Source organism: Chaetodon auriga, chromosome 20, assembly GCF_051107435.1.
Source record: "Chaetodon auriga isolate fChaAug3 chromosome 20, fChaAug3.hap1, whole genome shotgun sequence".
NCBI lineage: Eukaryota > Metazoa > Chordata > Actinopteri > Chaetodontiformes > Chaetodontidae > Chaetodon > Chaetodon auriga.
The window spans coordinates 10,048,774-10,070,840 of record NC_135093.1 but is presented as its reverse complement, the minus strand read 5'-3'; the positions used below and the strand labels follow the sequence as shown (position 1 = coordinate 10,070,840).

At 42.3% G+C, this 22,067-nt stretch overlaps 1 protein-coding gene and 1 long non-coding RNA gene across 3 annotated transcripts in view; one reads left to right on the top strand and one right to left on the bottom strand.

Moving 5' to 3' along the window:
* LOC143339191 (uncharacterized) overlaps positions 1-11,189 on the top strand; it is a 33,158-nt gene extending 21,969 nt beyond the window's left edge. The window contains exon 3 of the long non-coding RNA XR_013079313.1: positions 10,669-11,189. This is a non-coding gene — a long non-coding RNA (uncharacterized LOC143339191). The remainder of the gene's footprint in view (positions 1-10,668) is intronic.
* Positions 1-22,067, bottom strand: part of plce1 (phospholipase C, epsilon 1) — a 77,849-nt gene that overhangs the window by 19,904 nt on the left and 35,878 nt on the right. For both annotated transcript variants that reach the window (XM_076760289.1, XM_076760290.1), the window contains exons 8-20: positions 10,276-10,430; positions 9,954-10,121; positions 4,975-5,120; positions 4,746-4,893; positions 4,516-4,626; positions 4,318-4,427; positions 4,059-4,175; positions 2,065-2,193; positions 1,848-1,984; positions 1,181-1,287; positions 824-948; positions 559-703; positions 278-442 (exon numbers count right to left, since the gene is read on the bottom strand). In XM_076760289.1, the coding sequence (XP_076616404.1) occupies positions 278-442; positions 559-703; positions 824-948; positions 1,181-1,287; positions 1,848-1,984; positions 2,065-2,193; positions 4,059-4,175; positions 4,318-4,427; positions 4,516-4,626; positions 4,746-4,893; positions 4,975-5,120; positions 9,954-10,121; positions 10,276-10,430 (1,763 nt within the window). The remainder of the gene's footprint in view (positions 1-277; positions 443-558; positions 704-823; positions 949-1,180; positions 1,288-1,847; positions 1,985-2,064; positions 2,194-4,058; positions 4,176-4,317; positions 4,428-4,515; positions 4,627-4,745; positions 4,894-4,974; positions 5,121-9,953; positions 10,122-10,275; positions 10,431-22,067) is intronic.

Sequence of the window (22,067 nt, the reverse complement as noted above, 5' to 3'; positions counted from 1 at the left end):
CGAAGCACCAGAGGCTTGCCATATGTGCAGTGTGCTCAGTTTTTAACCATCTCTATTATAACAGCTGTATCACTGGAGGAAACGGCAGAGAGCAGGGAGCTCTGTGAGGGCTTTTAACACGTCGAATCAGTGGTATAATGGTGGAAATCCAGTCTTCCATGTGAAAGATCGAAAGTATACCTGCAGGTACACTTTGCTTTCAAAAAATAGCTGGTGAATACCTGCTTTCTCATTTTTGATAAGGATCTCGGCAACAGATTTTTTTTAATGTACTGACCCTAACGAGGACCTTCTTCTTCTTCTTGGTCTTATCATTGATGCTCAGAGGGCTGTTTTTCTGGCTGGCAGGTTTCTCCACTCCGCCCGTACCCATGTTCCACCTCCTCCCACCAAACAGCTCAATGGCATGGGCGAGCGTAGGGCCTTCATACCTGCCATCCTCCTAACAGAGACAAACACGCAGAAACGGTGAACAGGGAGGCATACAGGCAAAGACAGGTGACGACGTCCAAAGAGATTTATGGAAAAACAGGCATGTGTACAAGAAAGGTAGTTCACCTGATACAAACTGACATACTGCCTCCTCAGCCACTGCAGCCTTTGGTCAGGAAACTTCTTCAGTTTTCTGGTTGCATTCACCAGCTCTGACAGGCCCTTATGGAGCATTCGTGCCGTGTGGTTTGGGGCCACAAAGTGCAGCAGTCTGATGGCAGAAGTGAGCAGGTTAGCTAAAATACTGAGTGAACTGCGAGGTGTTTTACCGATGTATCAGTGTTTGAAAGTGGATTTCAAATTAGTGTGCTGGTGGTAACAAGGCCCTAACCTGTTATCGGTGGTGCTGAGACCGTAGAGGAGGCTGAGGCCGTTCTCCTCCACCGTCATCTGGCTCAGCTTGTTTTGCAAACATACAGCATGAACGTCCACTCCCTGGTGACCCAGGAAGACTGCCTGCATATTCCAATAAACACAATATTAGGACTATTATGAGGACAGTCTAACTAATGAATGTCAAATGCTACTAAAAACAAAACTGGTTTCTAATCCTTCAAGTGAAATTAAATGAGAATTCAGTGGGAAATAACCATATTTGAAATAATGCAGCTACATTTTCTGGGGTCAGTGAGAAGTCATATTTTACTTGTTTAAAAAGATAGAGTAGAAACGTGTTTTTTTAACAAACCTTCACCACCCCCAGGTCCAAAAGCCCCTCCGCCAGTCCTGCAACGACAGTCTGACCTAGTCCCAGCGGTTGCTCTGTGGGGGAAGCCCCTCCGCTCTGAGGCTTACCTGCCAAAAATCAACACATTTACGATATGTTTGAAATGTAGTAAAGACACAGGAAATTGAGCAGCATGCACACAAATGCACACATTTACAACCAGTTTAGCTTGTGTGTCCTCCAATAAACCCAGTGTTTACCTCCAGTGGATAATATGTTTGAAACATAATAATGACACAGGAAATATGATTTTTTTTATATATCGTGGATGCCTGTTTTCCATTTGTTTAAAGAGTATAATGAGACAGGAAATGGGACTCGTCAGATATAAACATGTTGTAATGTTCTGATGTGAGTAAGTCTTTTCAGCAGTTCTTTCAAGGTCACCTTATATATATTCACCTTAAAAACCTTGTAAATAACCCTTTAAAATTAACAACAGTAAACCAAATTCTATGTATTATGAATCTAAAACAATCTGAATAATACAAACTCCAGACAACAAGTATGTAAGTGAGGCTACATTTTTAAAATAAACATGAATGACAAGCGGTTCCCTGCAGGGGAGATGCACATGTATTTTAAATTATATTGAAATCTTTCACATGATGACACTGTCATGATTTACCCCAGGTGAGTGTTGTGTTGTCAGGCTGCAGTCGCAGCAGACAGCGAGCTGTGAGGTGGCTGTCCTGGTCGTAGTGGATGACTGTAGCCCCCTGCAGCAGAAACTGGTGAACATCTGGTTGCAGCGACAGTACGTACCTAGAAGAAGAAGAAAATACACAAATTGTGGAGTGTCTGCTGAGTTATATACAGTATGTGTGTTTGTGTGTTTTTCTTACCATGGAATGAGCTCAGTGCCGTGGCTGAAAGCTCTGTGCGTCTCCTCAGTCCCCTGAAACTCCACCTCTTTCACCACCGGCTCAGACGACAAGTCGCTCTCTGAATCTGACAAGTCCCCGACCGTGAATCTGAGGGAAAAAGTAAAATAAATAAATAAATACAGTATCTGCATTTCAGAGTTTTAGTTTACCAATTTCCATGGGAATCTGCAAACGCATCACTTTCTACATGGAATTTCAACTACTGCAGCAAAAGCAGTCATTTAGAAAATACAGTGAGGTCCAGTCAGAAGTAAGAAATGACCTGCATCTACACATAAACAGCACAAAATCCATACTGTAGTGCATCGGTTGAACAAGCAAAAACACATCATGCATTTGTCATTGCACATTCCTTGACTACTAAACAAGCTTCTACTCAAACTGCTAATCTGCAAACTCCCGGTACGTTTATAACCACTTACAAGACACGGTTTGATTCTGGAGGCGTCCTAATTGAATGTGAACTAGAATGGGAGAAGGGGACAAAGAAGGAGGAGAAGAATGAGACGAGTAAAGAGCAGACAGAGACGTTTCCACACAAGTTCTCAGAAGGGAAGAGAAAAAGAGCAAAAAGAGAACGCCAGTGGGGAAGATCGTGGACACAGGAGAAGAATTCCTAATCCTCTTTGAGTAAGAAAGATAGTATTTATCAGCATCCCAGTGCAAAAAAATGAACACCATCCCCCTGGCCAAAATGAAATAGAGTTGTTAGTCAAGCTCCACCATGAAACAATAACTCAGAGTCAGAGAAAACTGTCGAGAAACACAGAGAAGATAATCCAGGTTCCCTTTATACAAACACCAAAGGTCAAGCTTGAAATAAAACGAGATTTCTAACATTTTCACAACCAAATTCCAGCTTGTGCCATTAGCGGCTTTCCACCAGCGTGCTGAAAAGTACCAGAGCCCTGTTCCTTCCCGTCCCGACAGGAAACTAACCTGTTATCTGTTTTCTCTGTGACACAGGAGTTTATGTGATCGTCACCTCATCTCAATAACAATCTGCAAATGTGTTCCTTCACAAATCCGTTATCCCATGCCAGTGTTTATAAAAGAAAATACACTGTTCAGTGCGAGCTCGGTAAGGAAATCAAAGTGTCTATATCATGTTCCTAATTTTCAAAATGCTTCTTTTGCCATTGAAAAATTCAACTTTTAGCCTTTTGAAAACATCACGGAGCACTTGTCTTATTATTCCAAGAGTAGTAGCATGTTGATGAAGCACAGCAATTACGTTTTTATTCTGAAGTGAGATGAATACGGCGTGGCAGCTCATAGTTCCACTATAAATCTATAATAGAGCCATTTTCTTCAACTTTGTCTGTGAGTCACTGTCTGTGAACGAACAACGAAAAAAAGAATTCAATTTTGGAAACAGACCTTTGGCAGGATGGGTCACAGTGCTAAGCAATAGAGTATTTTCAAGTCTACCTTATAGGAGTGCCTCACCACGAAAATGAAGTACTATTGTGTATATTGATAAACAAACTGACACCAGCTATATAATTCCTATATAATTAAAAATCTTAAAGCAGCATAAGAGATGTAAAGGGACTTTAAAGCATCCATATCGCATAGATTTAGGATGAAAAATGTGCTCTTTACACCACACACATTTACATTAAAACAAGAATGTCCAGTTAAAACACCAGAGAACCAAACGTGAAAACAACTGCAGTACACCATGTCCCACTGTCTGCATCACATGCTCTGTGCTATTTGATACTGTACTAAATGTCTCAAAAGCTCGGTCACAACTTGCGCAACATCCCCCACAGTCGGAGATCATCCTTCAGGTGGATGGGTTCAAGACCCTGTGTCGGAAAACACTGACCCTTCTAAGGTATCGTTAAACAAGACGCTCCAGAGTCGCTGTTTGATGCAGAACTCTCTGGGGTAAAGAAAAATGTAAGAAACAGGCTTATGTCATGTAAGAAAAAAGGGTGACTGACTGATTGCGGCAGCGGTCCCTGAAGGAGTTGTTTCTGGATGCAGGGGAAGGGCCAGTAGAGGAGGGACTGGTGGATGCCTCATCAGGATCCTCAGCCTCCAAACTACGATTACAAGATCTGAGGAGCAGAAAGAGGAGAGTCAGAGGGGAGTCGAGCGAGAGGAGAAGATTTGAGATCAAAGCAAAATTGTGAGTCGAAAAAAGTGGTGAAGCAGACAGATCAAGAAGAGAGGAACCACGTTTTGAAGGATGGAGCGTACCTGATAATCTGGAGGATGTTGCTGACAGTCGCTTCTTTCTCTGGGACGTGTAGACCATCTGGACCAGACCGCGACATGAAGTTGTGTTGGCCGCTGTAGTCAGACACAAACTAGAGAGAGCAGGGTGAATTAGACCAACACGACCTCTGATTCTTACTGCGGTTTCTGTGAGATGTGTGCATGTTTGTGCAGGCATACGTCTATGGAGTCCTCTGTATTATCTAGAGGTGGCTTGAGGCTCATGATGCTTGCTGTCCCATCCAACGCGTCACTCAGCTCCTTCAGAAAAACCCCACAGAATGGCACCACCTACAGTGCAGCGACGAAATAATGTGAACTATTATGAAACAAATGCATACTGGCATAAAGAGGTAATTTACGACCAATTAGACAACTCCCAAACGTCACCTGGATAAACAGCAACCCACCTTGCATCCTGGAATATTGAGAGCTCTGGTCACCACCTTCTTGTACTCAGAAGAAGACTCGTGTTGAGCCATGGCGTCCTTTAGGCTCCTCATGGTCTCGATGTCTGACTGGTCCATGAACTGCCACATCTTCAGCACCTTGCGGGACCTGGAGGACAAAGAAACTCTCACGCACAAGTCTGTGTACAGTGTGGGAGCATACACGAGTTCGTGTCCGTGTGTCCCCAACCTGAGTCCAGCCAGGAACTCCATGACACCGTTGTAGTTTCCCATGTTCCAACAGCATTTAGCGACATGGACCAGGTAGGAGAAGACCTCCCTCTTCTCCTCCATGGACCCTGCTGTTAGGATCAGCCACGTCACCCATGAGCTCACCTGTTGATATAGAGGTTTACATAAGGTAACGTTACTATCACGTTTAAGATGATAAACAGAGTAAAGACAGGACTCTTCATTAAACACAGAGAAGCTGTACCTGGTAGAAGGCCAAATTTATTTTTAAAACAATATGTTTTTATGCAATTTATAACAATTTTTAATATTCAAAATGAATATACTTTTAATAGTCACTGAAAAATGATCCTTCTACAGTGATAAAATATCTCATAAGCCTTGGCACTGGCTCAAAATGCTGCACAGAATTACATGAAAATGTTTTAATAGTGGACATTTCTGGGACATTTCTGACACTGGACAATCCTCGTGATGGTTGACTTTATGTACCAAACCAGAGGATGACTTGTAAGTGTGTTTGTGTTACTAAAACGCTGCTACTCGGTGTGTTAGAGCCCAGCAAACAAGAGGAGTCCACAGCCAAGTGACCATCAGCTGAAACTCTGTATTCTGTGTGGTCTTACTTGTGCTCATGTCATCTCATAAATTCTGCCATGGCAAGCTGTGTCTAAAGTGGTAATGTATGCAGAGGACCTGCCAGCTGGCCACACACTGACACAAACACACACACACACACACACAAGAAAGAATGCGACCAGATATCTATCAGCTGCGCTCTGCACTGACCGCCCTCTAACACGCGCAAAAGACACAATGAAGACGCAGATATGTATCACAGTGCATCCTGTCACATTCTCTGCCATTGACAAACACAGACTTAAACACACACACACACACACACACACACAGTACAGGAAAAGATCAGATTTCAATCTGGCTGCTTCTTGCTCTCTGGTGTCTCTATGCGTTAGAGCCTCATGAATGTATTCACACACACATAAAAGCGCACACACACACACACACACACACACACACACACACACACACACACACTCAAACTCCCTAACCCCCTTGCAGGCGGTAAAAACATTCCCCTGGCCCAGAGATCTATTACTGGGTTATGTAAGGATCTGTAAAGCCCACCACAGTCTTACTTCACTGGGACTAAATAAAGCCGCGAACGCACGCACACACGCTCCACAACATGTAACAAAGTACTCAGTTTCACAGTTAGAGTGTGTGTTTGATGAAAAGCGACTAATCTGAGTGGATTCATTCACAAGCAAGCACAGAAATCATACATAGCAATCAAACCCCGTGCCCATGTACAGAATACAGACCATTAACACGCACTAGGTATGAGAGCACAGACTCACATATCAACCTCAAGCACACACCTATACATATATATATATATACATACAATTTAACACACAGTATAAACAGACATCTTAGATATGAGCTTGTGCATACACAGAGCTTACTCCATAAACACATAATCTGCCGTCTTTGATAGAATGCTAAATTTCATTTGTCTGGCTCTAAAAAGCTGGTTGTCATGATTTCAAACTCACTTATGTTAATAGTGTTACGGTTTGTTAGGTCTCACATTTTCTGCCTATCCGGCATGAGTGGAAACACACCAGTTCTTGCATTCCTGTGTGATAGGAGCATGGGCATGAGGATGGCTGAGGGCTGAGACGGTTACTGTGAAAATGTAATCCATCTCTGACAGTTGACTGTCTCCTCTAATCTGCTGTGTGGCGCCTTTTTTCACTCAAACTGAGAAGCCCGAAGAGAAAGGTTGCACAAGTTTTCCTTCAAATCCCACAAAAATGCATCATGCAGCAGAGTGGAACTACAATGTAATTGATTTTTAAAGGTTATTCCTGAAAACGGCTGAGAAAACAATCTCACCACGAGGTCAATTTAGGAGCTGTTCTGGAGCTCTATATCATATCACATTGTCTTCATCAGCTGAGGGAGTTTACCTCTTTGTCATGAAACAGCAGACGACTAAAGGCACCTCATAGTGGGACTGGTTTCTCAACTGTTGCTCCCAACATCATGAGAGAACTTTTGAAGTCAACATGCATAAGAAGCCCTCAACATGCACCAAAAAAATGGACACCTCAAGTTCTGGAAATACTGATCAGGAGCTGGATGCAGCGTCTTACTTTATAAGGCATTAAATGTGCAGAAGCTTTAGCTAGAATCTACTGTACACGACTCGCTGACAAACAGCCCTGCTGCCCTACAGTCTCTTATCTGTTACTCTCCTGCTCTGTGCATGCACTTTGCATGAAAATCTGCTATCGGCCTCTTCTAGTCAGCAGCTGGGTTGGGTTACAGTCACCATCTAAACCACTCCGACGGTCTGCAAAGTGTCTCTTTGAATCACCACTGATCAAGGCATTGTACAGAGTTGGCATCTCTTCTGATATTCCAGATAGCAAAAGTGTGTACTCAGTGTGATAATAGACAGGATATGAAGAGAGACTATATATAGAGAGAGCGTGTGATGGCACAGAAGAGCAGAAAAGAGCAAACAAGAGACAAGGACAGACAGGAGTTATGCACAAAGTTTCCTTAAACAACAGCCTCCTGTACATACACAGCATAGGTGGTATCACTGGCAGCTTGACAATATTTCAAACACACACACACACACACACACACACACACAGAGCCAGAGCTAGGTACAAGCTGATCCCCCTTTGATGTTTGTGTATGTGTCCATCTGTCTGTCCATCTCCATCTGTGCACATGTTATTAGTTGAACTATGAGGGTCAGTTTCTCCTTGATACATGAATTACATAACCAAGGTTGACAGAGAACTATTACAAACTCAGCGCATGAGCACATACTGTACTCACCCTGTCAAAGCTAAACACTACGGACAGACACGAAGGGGCCCAAACTGCTCACCCTTCCCCGCTGCCAGAGTTTCTCTTGCCGCGCTGTCCTCTTATCTTTCACTCCCATACATGGCTCGAAAGCGAACAGAATCGAAACCATTTGATACTTTTGGGAAAATTCGATTTAAATTTATGGAATGTTGTCTGTCAAGTGTGAGGAGAGAAATCAGACTCTAAAGCTAATAAAGTCATATCTGAAAAGTGTGGATCCACTCCAGGGCAGTGTGGTCAGCTCCTCCACAACATGTTACCTACATAATGGTCACTTCTTCCTCTTGTAGTGAAGATCTCTTTTTTGGAATACGGCTTGACATCTTAAATCCTGTGTTTTGTTCAATCATCGGTCAAGTCATACATCGTAAATCAACCAAAAAATAAAACAATAGGTAGATGTTGTGTGTACAGAATAGACCAATATAATAAATTACAGACAAAATTCACAGTTATAGATGGATTATAAGCACACATGAAGAAAGAACTCAAAGATTTTCAGTTTCTAAATATATCAGACTAAACAAATGAAGGGAAAATCATGCATTTTTTTCCCCATTTTTGCTTAAAAACTGCTTAAATTAATCAAAACAGTTGCTGATTAATTTTTCTCAACTAATCAATTAATTGACTAGTGGTTTCCGCTTGACTAACGGTGCGAGTGATGGTCTGTTGGAGCTGTTAAAAGAATTAAGGCAGAGGAACTGGAAATTGAAAGATCCTTTAACACGTTTCTAATGTAAATATTTGACATAAGACCGCAATCGCTGAGGAAAATCCCACAGAAACCTCTCCAAACCACAGCTTGCAGTCAAAGCTACAGCAGAATACTCCACCAGCATCTCATCTGCCTCTGACAGCGTCGTGATCTGAAGCCACTCCATCGGGGTCTTCACAGGGAGGATCACTGTTGTCATTTGACTCCATTGTGCCCATATATGGCTACAATGCACATTTGGGAGACTATTTTTTGTGCGTCTCTCCTCTCGCTGACTTAAATGAAAACCAGCTGATGCGAAAGGCATGCAACTTAAAGATGACATCATTTCCAATCAATCTCTCCCTCTCTCGCTTTCTCTTTCTCAGCAGCGCAGCGTTGTGATTGTTTATTCTTGAAGTCCCTCACCAGAAAAGACGCAAGGGGAGAATAACTTTAGCCCGCTTTTGCCGCAGTGAGCGTGTGCGCTTCAGTCGTGAGCTGATAAGTTGCTACGACTCGCACGGCAATTACAGCAAGGCAAACACAATTACTGGTCTGTTATGCTTTTCAGCCTTTCACGTTCATGTCAAATCGTGATGCCTGCATGTTCCCTGTCCCTGGTGATGTCATTAAAGAGAGGTCACTAAAGGGCCCTCAACACCGCCGTCAAATCAGGAGAGGCGCCATTTTTTTTTTTTTTATCAATATCTTCCCAACAGTGCAGAAGTGCCCTCTTTCACCATGAACAACGTCTCTATATGGTCTTGTTTAAATCGTTCCGGGCATTCGGGAGTCACACCGTTAAACTATTCGCTGATTGGTATCACTGGTTCTCAAGTGATCTCATCCAGACTCAAATCCTGCAGTAAAAACTGAGCTTGTGAGATACAGGCTGACTGTGCAAGGTCACTGTGATGAATCACAGCCCGTAAAGCTGAGATACTTATTTCTAAAGGTCACACCACAAACGGGGTAAAACACGCTGCTGAAGCAGAGCTGAAACAATTAGTCGATTTATTGATTGGTTGATGGGCAGAAAATTAGGTTCCAGCTGTGAGCAATTGCTGTTTTTCTTTGCCTTTTATGACATGAAATTCAATATATTTGCAATTTGGACTTCTGTTTGGACTAAACAAACACTTTGCAGACATCACCTTGGGCATTTTTAGATCATTTATAGACCAATGATTTAACAAATTTTAAAATTAATGGATAAGAAAAATAATCTTTAGTTGCTGCCCTAGTGTGAAGAGTGACAACCTTACCTCTGATTTCGAGCCTATTTTCCATGTTTATGTGTTTGATTGCATGTGTATGAGACATAAATACCAAACACACGCATTTTATATAAGCAGACTCCTCACCTCATTGAAGCGCGCCACCAGGTCCTCCACAGCGTTACTTCGCTGAGCACTCTGGGTAGGCATGGTGGGGACTGACAGCGAGGCCTTGAGGTTTGGGTGGCGTTTGGTTTGACACTCGGGACTGCCCAGATCTCGAGTGAGGAAACAGAGGTAGTCCAAGGGAAAGACCTGTGGACAGACGCAGTATGGAAGAGACAGATGAATGATTACGGTATAAATGCCAGTCTAGAAAAAAAATACAGATTCATTTCTGTGAAGAAAAACCAAAACCAATTCATTTTGTTCATATTTTGTGACATATGTGTGTGTAAATTCCTCCCACCCGCTGGTAGAGCTGCTGTTCTTGCTCGGTGAGGATACAGGCGATCTCCTCGGGGAACTGGACAAGGTGGCGCACCTCTGCCAGCTCCTTACTGATCCCACTGACACTGGGAGGAAGAGCGCTGCTGCTGGTCATACTGTTAGCCAGCTGACGCTCTGGATGGACAGACGGAAGAGAGAGATCATGAATTTTACACCGCTGATCCGACTTTTTCCACATGCCATGACAGCGCCGAGCTGGCATTTTAAGTGCGCCTTGAGAGAAAAAGGCTGAATGCATTAAAAGAAAAAGACATGGAAGGGGAAATCAGAGCGAAGAGACATTATCTACTCTGATGTTTCCCTTTCACCATAAAAGTTTCAAGCCTCAATGAAATGTCTTTCTCTTTTTCAGGGATAAGCTGAATGTCTCAAGTCTTCTGAACCATCAATCTCTGCATACCATCCATTCTCAACCAGCCAAAAGACGCCCTCACACTTCACCCACCAGAGGTAAACAGCACTGATCACCTGCCAGTTCCTGTGTTTGGATTTCAGTCAGGTCCATTAGTCTGTCTGTTTACACACATACACGCACGCACACACACATGCAGACCCGTCCTCATCTCTGCTAACAAAGGACTAATGGACAGTTCCTGCGCTGGTGCTGGAGCTGCCAGGTAGACATACTGTACATTGTCGGGATGAATGCCACATAAACTAACAGGCTCTTTCCACTGCGGGAGCTTTTCCAGGAAACATTTGAGGGACTTTTTGAGGAATTTCACCTGCAGTTTGATCGCAGAAATGTACAGAAGCTATTGTAGTTACTGGGATGTAGTTTCTGCCCCACAAACAGTACCATCTTCTGAGGCAGGGACGACTGGGGTGAGGTTTCCAGTCGAACTGAAGCTGCGACACTCAGGCTGAACAATTAAAAAATCATAAAAGAAATAAAAGAAAATAAATAAAAATAATCACAGTATGATTTAATCATCTATTTATTTATTTTTGCACATCGTTCAGCTCTACAAGAGACTGAAACAATGTATAAAGTGCAGTACCATGAAGGCAAGGCAATGTTTGATTGAACGCCAGGAATTAGACGGTCTCTGTCCACACACACAGTGCATGCATGCAGTATGCAGACACACTTAAAGGTCTTCCCTAGTAACCCTTGAGATGTGCAACAGGTAGCCATAGCAACAGCAGCGACTGCTCTGCAGGAAGAAAAATAGCTTATTTACACAGTTTGATTTGTGGATCCGGCTTCACAGCTTCTGCATTGAACTCTCAGTGTGTGTGTGTGTGTGTGTGTGTGTGTGTGTGTGTGTATGTCATAGACAGACTGAGCCTGAGAGATGAGGAAGGGAGGGAAGGGGAAAAGAAGAACAGATGTGAAATGGGGTTTAGGACAAAGCAAAGGATGCTTGAACAGAGACAAGATCAGTGAAAAGTTCTTTAAACAAGCAGGAAAAAATACGAGAGAAATGAAAGCAGAGGAGAGACGGGAAGAGAGGACAGAGATACGAGAGAGAGGAAGGAAGGGATGAGTATAATAAGTGGAAATTTTGTAGTGTACACTATGTGGCAGGTGTGAGCCATCTATCTCCGTTAGACAGACAGCATAATCCCCTAAATCCTTTAAATGTCCTGCAGAGGAACAAACTACAGGTTATGAATGACGCTTCAGTGTATAGTCCAGACCTGGAGCACATTCGTCACATAAATATTTGGTTTAAATGAAACAAAGGATAAAAACAATTTGCGGACTGGGGTCAGAGGTGGCCTGCTGTCCTGAAACACAGATCATTTGGCCTGTTAATAATTTTGCACCCCGGAGAAGATTATCATTGAGCAAATTCAATGCATAAATACTCCTCAGCACGTCAATTCATCATCATCATCACATATCACGTCGTCCCAATGTGGATTTTCATCTGGCTCATAACATTTGTTCTCTTCCTACTGAATGGCAGAGGGTTGTCTTTGCCCCTCAGCTTTCCATAAAGCACAGAAGCCTTTACTTAAACTGGTGTTAAAATGATTACATTGTACTAAGAAACAGTGGAAGAACATGAAACATAACTTGATCATCAAGAAGATTTTAGTAAAGTTTAAAACTCTCAAACAGAGGAGCTTCATCTTCTCATCTCTACCACATCACATGCTGACCTTCTGAAGTGGAAATGGAGACACCCTCGACTCAGTGATATGAATTTCATGACCATGTAGATGCCTAAAATCATACATTAATTCATCCTTTAAACTGGAAAACACACACGGCAGACAAAGCCGCCGCACGAGGCAGTGACAAAAAAGCTCTGAAGAGATTCTAAAGAATTAATTAAAAGCAAATGTGCTTTATTAAAGAAAAATGGGACATAAATAGTTTATCAAGACCTCAATTCTCATAAATCACTGTTTTGTGTTGAAGGATTGGAATTACCAGATAACAGAATGTGTCAGAATGAACGTTCAACAGTTCAATATGCTTTATCGTGTTGTTCGTGAAATCCTCGACCTGTGCCTGCAAAGCCTCACATGTCCTGTACAGCATCAGTCATGACAACAGAAAGCTGTGATGCATTAACGCTGGGACCGAAGACTGGACGGAACGAGACCTTGGAATTCCAGTGATGGTGGTAAATGTATCTGATATAATCTGCTGTGGACCCCCGAGAAAAAGGCCCCTGACCTGATACAGATCACAAACACTGATAATTATATGTATTCATATTGCAGCACTTCTACTGGGAGACTGAGAGAACATGAACCTGGACTAATTGACCATGGTGTCCCTGTGATTTTTATGCATGGGGTTATTCAACTCTAATGCATCATGAATACAAATCCCCTGTGTGTGCATGCGTGTGTGTGTGTGTCATAGATGCCTTTCTAAATGCAGAGTGGATGGAGTAGATTGGCCGAACATCCTTTTTAACCATTCTCATGACATGTCTGTTTTGAGAAGTAGCACACCATTAAGACAGCCAGGAAGTACAGGTGTGTTTCTACATGTGTGTGTTAGATATAGCCCATCAAAGAGAGCATGAATCAATTTGTGACCATTAAGGTTGAAGCTTAAGATGTACAGTTAAAGCTGATATTTGCATCATGTCATGATTTGAATCCCTAATTATAACTTACCGCCACTTCATCCATCATCATACATCCAATATAATTATACAGGTATAAGAAAATCAATGCTTCCAGGGGTTTAACGTCAAAACACAGCAAAATGAGTCTTGTTCAGTGAGATACACTTTTTTGAATTATTCAGTCAATCAAACTCTGACTCATGGCCAATCCTGTACGAGGACGTGCGACTGGAAAAGCAGCATGAAAGGATGTATGTGAAATCTTTCAACACTGCTTTGAGGTTTGTTTGGTTCATTGAGTAAATGACAAGTTATGCATACTCAACCAAAGGAGAGGAACCTTGAACTTAACCCCGCCATTTTCTTCTGCCAGCTAAGGGCACACGCACACACACACACACACGCATACTGTCCCCACACGCACATTGAGAGCTGATGACAACTTCCCCACAGGAGTATGTAGGGCACTCAAACAGGTGCAGCACAAACAGCCTGAGACTGTCAGAAATGATCCTTTTGAACCTATAAATATCACTGTACATGTAAAATTATTTCTCTTCAAAACATCAACAGTCTTCTTTTGCTTTCCGGTCACAAAGAAACTGTCCTATAGCACAATATCGACATCTGAAATCTGATCCTCTCCAGGTTTGCATGGAAGCATCGCCACATGTGTGAAATGTCCCTTTAAAATCTGCCGTTTTTCAGACAACAAAATTAAAATCTCCAGTTTCCCTTCAGACCAGAGCAAACCAACGGTTCTCTGCTTTGCTCTCATGGCATAAACTGCATGCATTAAATAACAGAGTAACATCTGGTGCGACCTCGTCCTGACTGGCACGCACGCACGTGCACGTGAAAGCACATGCAAGTAAGGTCGCATACACATAAACGCAAATCAACAAGGAGTAGTAAACAAACTGACACATGCACAGCAGCAAATATAAACACACAAAAATAAATTGCGTAAAGGCTCATAATAACACAGACGCAACCAAATACACAGACACACAGCAGCAGCAGAAGCAATAAACATCGATCTGTCTGACGTCTGACAACGCTGAGTTATCACTGGGAGTTTGCCCCTTGGGTCAGATACGCACACTGCATGCACACACGGAATCATGTGCAGACATAAATATGATGTTAAAGGTTCTTTCTTCATTTGCGACGAACACCAGGACGAAGGTCAGAACTATGGACTGACTAAGTAAAAGGCTCCTTGTTATGAAACCAAAGATCAAATTACTGTACAGCATCAAGCACATCACATAACTGAGTCTAACAAGAGTACACTTAGATTGGATTACATTAGATTCTGAAAGAAGAACGTAGTGCAAAATATGTGCTTTTTTGTGTGTGAGAAGCATCAAATTTAAGTGTGAATGAGACCTTATTCAATCTGCAAAAAAGAAACCTTCATCAAGAGAGTTCAGCGCCGCTTCACAGTGACATGATTCAGGTCAGATGGAACATATGGGTCATTTCTGTGGTTTGGTTTTATTACCGTATCCTCAGAGTCTAAACATATCCACAGCCACGTGTGACATTCATTCTTAGGGTCAATTCAATGTGAAGTTGCCCAGACACCTTCTGTCAGCTCTGTGGAATGGGGGGGGGGGGGGGGTAGTGCACAACATTTCCTCACACACATTTTTCAAACTGCATCATCCATCAAATATTTAAATCTAATGTTTTAAGCTGAGTTGCAATGTCCACTGTGGTTTATACAGGTTATGGACAATTACAGTGAGTTGCTGGGAAATCTGTCTGAGTTAATAAAATCTTGCATTTCAGTATGCAATGTATAAAGGAAGCAACAATGAGGAAACAATGGGGAAAAAAAATCATGCATGCTGGTCCAGCTGACCCTGACGTGAAAAGTCACACAAGGTGAGGTAGGTGCTTGTTTGCAAAGATAGAAAAAACACAGAATTCAACAGGATTCAAATGGCACTTTTAAGATATAACTCAATCACAAAAGACCACAAGTCCTGCCAAGACTGATCAGACGCACACTGAAACTACCAACATCTATAATCAATAGACCTTATGTAATCCAAAACCTGAACAAGGATTTACAGTCAAGATAAAATCAAATCTGAAGTGAATCTCACTAAATGTGTAATACTCGCTCAGCAAATGACTTGATTACCTTGTAAACATATGGTTCAAGTACTCCTTTTTAATGACTCAAGTCCCCTCCACTCCTCATATGTGTAACAGCTAAGTGCTGACCACGCTAAACAACATCCCATATTAACCTATACATTTAAACAGACGCAAAAGACATGTACAGTGCTCAGTCAGTGAAAATCAGCTGTGTGAAGACACCAGCAGCCACACTGTAACTCACATTTCTTCTACTCACTGATCAGCTTGAAGTCCATTCTGTGAGAGTGCTTCATGGTTGCTAGATACAGCTGACAGTTCAGTGCCGGGGTGACCGAGGTACGCTTGTTCACATTTCAGCCGGCGAGTCCGGTCTCTCCTGCAGCTGCTCTCTCTTACACTCTCTCTCTCTCTCTCTCTCTCTCTCTCTCTCTCTCTCTCTCTCTCTCTGCTCTATTTCTCTCTCTCTTACTCCATTTCTATCTTACACTGTCTGCAGCTCTCACTGTATCTTGGTCTATTGCTCTTCTTTCCCCCTCACCTGGCTTCTCTCCCTTTCCTTATCAGCACAGTCCTTGCTCTCTCTCTCGACTACATTCACTATTCCTCCCTCTCTCTCCCTCCCTCTGTCTGTCTGTCTCTCGCCCACCCTTCACTGACACCATACATAGTTCACAGCCATGCACTAGAGTTAGACCAGCCAGACCAGCCCACCGCACCAACACACATGGTCGCAGCTCATACAGTCATATGGACAGACTGTAGATCCAAACACCATTTTCCCCTCTCTGTCTGTCTATAAGAAATTTCTGGAAAAGACATTTCCCATCACATGTGAAGTCACAGGAAGGAGCTGATTGTTACTGAATTGTTTACATGATACTTGTCGATGTATCTTAAACTACGACTAAGTTACTGTGCAAGTGCTGGAGCAGCGTTGATTATGGTTAAAGTCATTTCTGAAGCATAAAGCCATGTTTTCACAGGTCACAGCATCTCAGATGTGACGATTTGTTGCTTTTCTCTGTTTCCTATCACTGTAATTTGAATGTCTGGATTTTAGATCGTTAGGACTGACAAAACAAGTCATTTGATTACGACACTTTGGAGTCTGGGAAGCTGTGATGGGCACAATGTTTAAGATGTTTTATTAACTAAACAGTACATCTAAAACTAAATTAACAGATTAAGCAATACTGAAAATAAGTGGTGGTAGCAGTTTGGGTTGTAAAGGGTTGGAAATTTCCAGAACGTTTCCTTTGGGAGTTAAGCTCGGGAATTTGGGCACAATTTCATGTTTTAATAGTAAACTTTTTTGGCAAGAAAATACACATAAAAAAGCAACACCAGGTTTTCTGGCATGTTTTGGTAAAACATATGTCCATTTAATTGAATTGAAACCATGCACACTGGAGAAAGGAAGCTGCCTTGTTTTTGTCACTTTGTTCAGAGCAGAAATGATTACACAAGGTTTCAATTACATTTTCAGCAGTGAGCGTCTCTTAAATACAACAATATCCTTTTATTTAGAGGAGGTGTCACAAAACAAAACCAGCTACAGTATATGAACAGTCTGTCTGTCACAAGGAGAGTCACGTTTCCTCCAACCTAATCTGACAACATGCTGTTTGTCACAGCTGCAGCTAGCAGGGCTGTTCAAAAATGTTATCTTTGATTTCACCAAAGCTAATGCATGAACATGGTATGTTTGTGCAGCATATACTGAAAGGTTTAGAGAATTCACACGTGAAAAAAAACGTCGGTCTAAGAACTTTCAGATGAGTATTTTTAACAATTACAGCCATGTAAACAATATGTGCCCCTGAAATCCTTGAGACTTCCCCTCCAGTGTGATTCCCCACCACATCTGCTGTCAATGGGTCTTAACTGCTGGCAGGCAACACAATGTACACTGACGACTGACAGGAAGAGGAAAAAAAAAAGAGAAAGAATGAAGAAAAAAGAAAGAAACACCAATATTGAGCTGGAAGGATGGCAGCCTATTACTGACCTACCTACTTCCTTTCTGGCAGTACACTAAATTGTGCGATAAAGGAAACGAGGTCAAGTCAAGCACTTAAACAACTCCCGTTTATAGTTCACATGAATATGGCTAAGTCCCAGCGGTCTCCACAAGAGCTTTTCTTTGTACTCGTAAATGGTGCAACAAGCAAAAGTGTTTTTGCTTGAAAAATGTCTGAAAGCATTAATCCTTTATCAAAATAGCTGAAAATTTCTATGTCAAGCAACTAATCAGCTAATTGTTTCAGCTCTGGTTTTGTCGTAGTTTCTTGAGGTGAACTAAATTATTTTGTGCTTAAGACTGCTAAATATGTCTCAAAATTCATCCCGTGGGCCAATGGCAGCCCCCGCTCCTGACATGAAATGCATACATTACATTTTAATCATTCAATTTCAATACTTTCACTTTCAATAGGCTACATTCAATACACTACTCAGCCACTGCATCAAGCTGTCCCACCCACAAAAGTGTCTGTCAGGTTAGCAATGACAACTTGCAGAAAGCTACTGGCTGTTGTATGAGAGCTGCATTTTAGTGGATGTCTCAGCAGTTAAGTGTGGAAGTGAGATGGAAAAGCAACCACGTTAAAAAAAGAGGCTTCAGACAAATGGATCAACACTTGCTTCGTCGGACCTCTGGAGACAGATAAAGTGATCTGCCCTGTCGGCAAAAAGGTGAATTCAGGACGAACCACAAATCAGATGATAAGCTCATGGGCTCGCTCCCTAAACTGACACTCGGTCATCAAAACTTTGGTGTATGCCTACAAAAAACATACTTAAAACATGCATTTTCACACGAAATCTACTGCTGCCAGAGCCTCAAACATCAACAGTGTTTAAGCTGACGTGGACTGGATGAGCATCAGATTTCAAGCATTTCACACAGACAAGCTCCACAAAATAAAAACAACTGCTTCTAATTACTGACATATTCAGCAATGATTTATGTCCTCTCTATTTGTCAGTATCTCTACACACACACACACCACCTTGACTTTACCCTTGTCTTACCTAGCTGACACTTTTTCCAACACCAGTATTTGTCTTTATAGGTGTCAGTTTACCCTCATAACAAAAGCCTGCCATACTGACCCAGACATGAGTAAAATATCATTTATCATCTCCAAAACCTTCCTCTTGACCTGCTGCTAAAACCAAATGATTGCAATTCCACAGAAAGGCATAAGTCATTCAAATACATCAGAGGAACCAGCAAAATGCTTTCAGATCATTACAGTGGATGTGGCACGCAGAGAAGGTGTAGAAAAACATTCCACCTCTCACCATCCACATTAAAACTCTAAGAATACACCAACCCTGGCCAGAAGATTAACCCGGTAATCCTTGAAAGCATTTGGGCAAGAGCCACTGATCGAGTCTGCTGAGTTGTACTTGCAGGCCCAGCTATCACTAAAGTGTATCTGGAATCAATGCCTTATTAGGACAGGATAGGATAGGAATAATAAAACCAGTAAAACAAAGATGGAGACCTCTGTATCTCATAGCTGCAAGTTTGGGCACCCCTGGTAAATAACAAAAATGGCAAGTGTCACAGCTTGTAAAGGCTCTTTGTAGCCAGCTAAGAGTCTTTCAGTTCTTGTTTGGGATTTCTGCCCATTCTTCCGTTCAAAAGGCTTCTAGTTCTATGAGATTATTGGGTCGTCTTTCATGCACTGCTCTTTTGAGGACTATCCACAGATTGTGGATGATGTTCAGCTCAGCGGACTGTGAAGGCCACTGCAAAGCCTTCTGCTTGCACCTCTTGAGGCAGTCCATTGTGGATTTTGAGGTGTGTTCACGGTCATTATCTTTTTGTAAAAGCCATCTTCTTTTCATCTTCAGCTTCTTTACAGATGGTGTGATGTTTGCTTACAGAATTTGCTGGTGTTTTATTGAATCCATTCTTCCCTCTACCCGTGAAATGTTCCCTGTGCCACTGGCTGCAACACAAGCTGATGTATGATCGATCCGCCCCCACGCTTAACTGTTGGAGATGATCTTCAGTCCACAGAACTTGTTTCCAGAATGCATCAGGCTTGTTTAGATGATCCTGTGCAAACATCTGACGCTGAATTTTGTGGTGAGGACGCAGCACAGTTTTCTTCTGATGACTCCTCCATGAAGGCCATATTTGTGCAGTGGGACAGTGCACCACCACTCCAGAGTCTGCTAAATCTTCCTGAAGGTCTTCTGCAGTCAAACAGGGTATTTGATTTGACTTTCTAGCAATTCTACGAGCAGTCCTCTCAGAAAGTTTTCTTGGTCTTTCAGACCTCAACGTGACCTCCACCATTCCTGTTAACTGACATTTCTTTTTTTTCTTTTTCTTAATTACACTAGGAACTGAGGAAACAGCTATCTGAAAATGCTTTGCTGTCTTCTTATAGCCTCCTCCTGCTTTGCGGCAATCCATTATTTTCATTTTCAAAGTTACATGAATTAATTAAGTAAGTCAATAATGAAGAAGGATCAAAGAGGTGTCATTAGTCTTTTTCCCTTTGTGAGACAGGTGCATTGTCATTTCAGGATGAAGAGGATGAAAGCAAAAAGAAAGGAGGAGAGGAAATGCATAGAGAGGGAACACAAAAGCTTTTCTATAGGAGGTGAAGCAAAGATGACCCTCAACACAACGGATAAAAACAAAGAAACCTTTGATTTTCAGAGGACAGACACACTATGTTTCTAAAGCTGCATGTCTGTTTCAAACCCAGTCAGTTTCACATGACAAAATCATACTCAGTGTGGATGAAAAAAAGCAAAAGCTGGTGAAACTGAACTGAAAATGCATGAAACAGCTGTTTTTTCAACAGTAACATCCTGGATGCAAGGTTGTACATCAATAAGCAGGCACAAGCTCTTTGCTCATCAAGGTAGAAAAGCACATTATGTAAGTGTTTTAATTATTTTTCAAGAGTGGTGGCAAGCTTTAGGGGTTTTATGTTCTGCTACATTTAAAAGCATGTTCATTTTAAACTAACATACACAAGCTAGATTGAGAAAATGCTTTATTACTAATGCATGAAAGAATAAAAGCAGGTTGTTCTGAGGAAACACTGAAGAGAAGAACGATACCATAGATGGTAAGAAAGCAATAACTACACTAACACTATCCACACTTGAAACTTAAATCAGACCTTCCCCATGCTTGAGGATAATGAAATACCTTTTATGACATCTGATATTTAACATTAGAAACAGAAAGTAGTTGCCCTTAGTAAAAATGGCATTTGGAGTCAGTTGGAGTAGTTACATTTAGCTCGAAAATTAGTTTTTCAAAACCTGTTTGGAGACAGATGCTGCTTTCTGGTACACTAAATGTCAAATCATTTCAATGGCACGGCCACACAGGTGCTTTTCCTTGTGTGTGAAAGGCAGAGATGAATGGCTGATCGCAGACTTTTTAAAAACACGCCGGGTGGCTATCTGAGTCTTCGACGTAATTCTCATGCACAATATCTGGGTAGCTTTGGAGCTAGGTTAGAGAAACAAAGACAGTTAGACAGGGAGTCTGTCATGCTGTGTGTGTGTGTGTGTGTGTGTGTGTGTGTGTGTGTGTGTGTGTGTCTGCCAAGACTTCTAAGCTGCTATGTGTGCGCGTGTCCAGCGCTATTCTGTTTCCTGCAACACCCATTAGAACAGAACACAGTGTCATGTTGAAGATATGTGCGGTCTGTGTGTGTGTGTGTGTGTGTGTGTGTGTGTGTGTGTGAGTGAATGTTTTTGTCTGGTCTGACACAAAGTTTAAGTTTAAGTTTTGTTATCAACGTGATTAATAATAACGCAAGTCGCAGAGAAACAAACACAAGAAGTCATGTTTTTGTGTTTGTATAGGTGTTACGCATGTGAGTGCGTGTGCGCGCGTGCGTGTGTGTCTCCTTCGTCTTGCCAGCGACAGCCTGTCCCCTGGCTCGCTGCCAGTGGAAATTAATGTCAGGATCGGCTTACATTTAAGTCATACGTAACATCGCTGAAGAGAAAGTGGACGGACAGTCACCAGCTGAGCAACTGACCAACAGGCTGGACGATGAAGTCATGTGGAGAGCGGGAGTGAGAGAGAGCGAGGTGACACAGTGTGTGCATGGTGAGAATTTGTTTAAGTTTTACAATTAGCCTGTTAATGTCTTTCTCAAGGCATTCCAGGGGCAGAGCTAGCTGCTGCCATGTGGTGTGGTGAGTACAATGAAAAGCAGGCATAAGCGTGTTTGAAGTGTATATCATCGCTTCTCAGATGTTAAGACATAGCCTGGTTTTTGTGTGTGTGCGCGTGCGTTAGTGTTGTGTGAACCCTGTGTTGTCAGGCAGCTTCTTCTTCTTCCTGTGTGTTTTACACCACTTCATCAGTCTGTGGATGTGTGTCTGAACTGGAGAATGAAGAGAGAGGATGGGTATGAGGAGGGAGAAAGGACAGAACAGGATATAAAGAGGAAAGTAAATGGGAAAGGGCAACCACTGGGATCAACTACAGACGTGCTCCTACCGACCCAAAACCCACTGTGGATGAGGGACCATGTGGGAAAAGAGCAGAGAGGAAGAAGGAGAGTGGAGCAGTAGACCACAGGGGGATAGTGAGAACCTT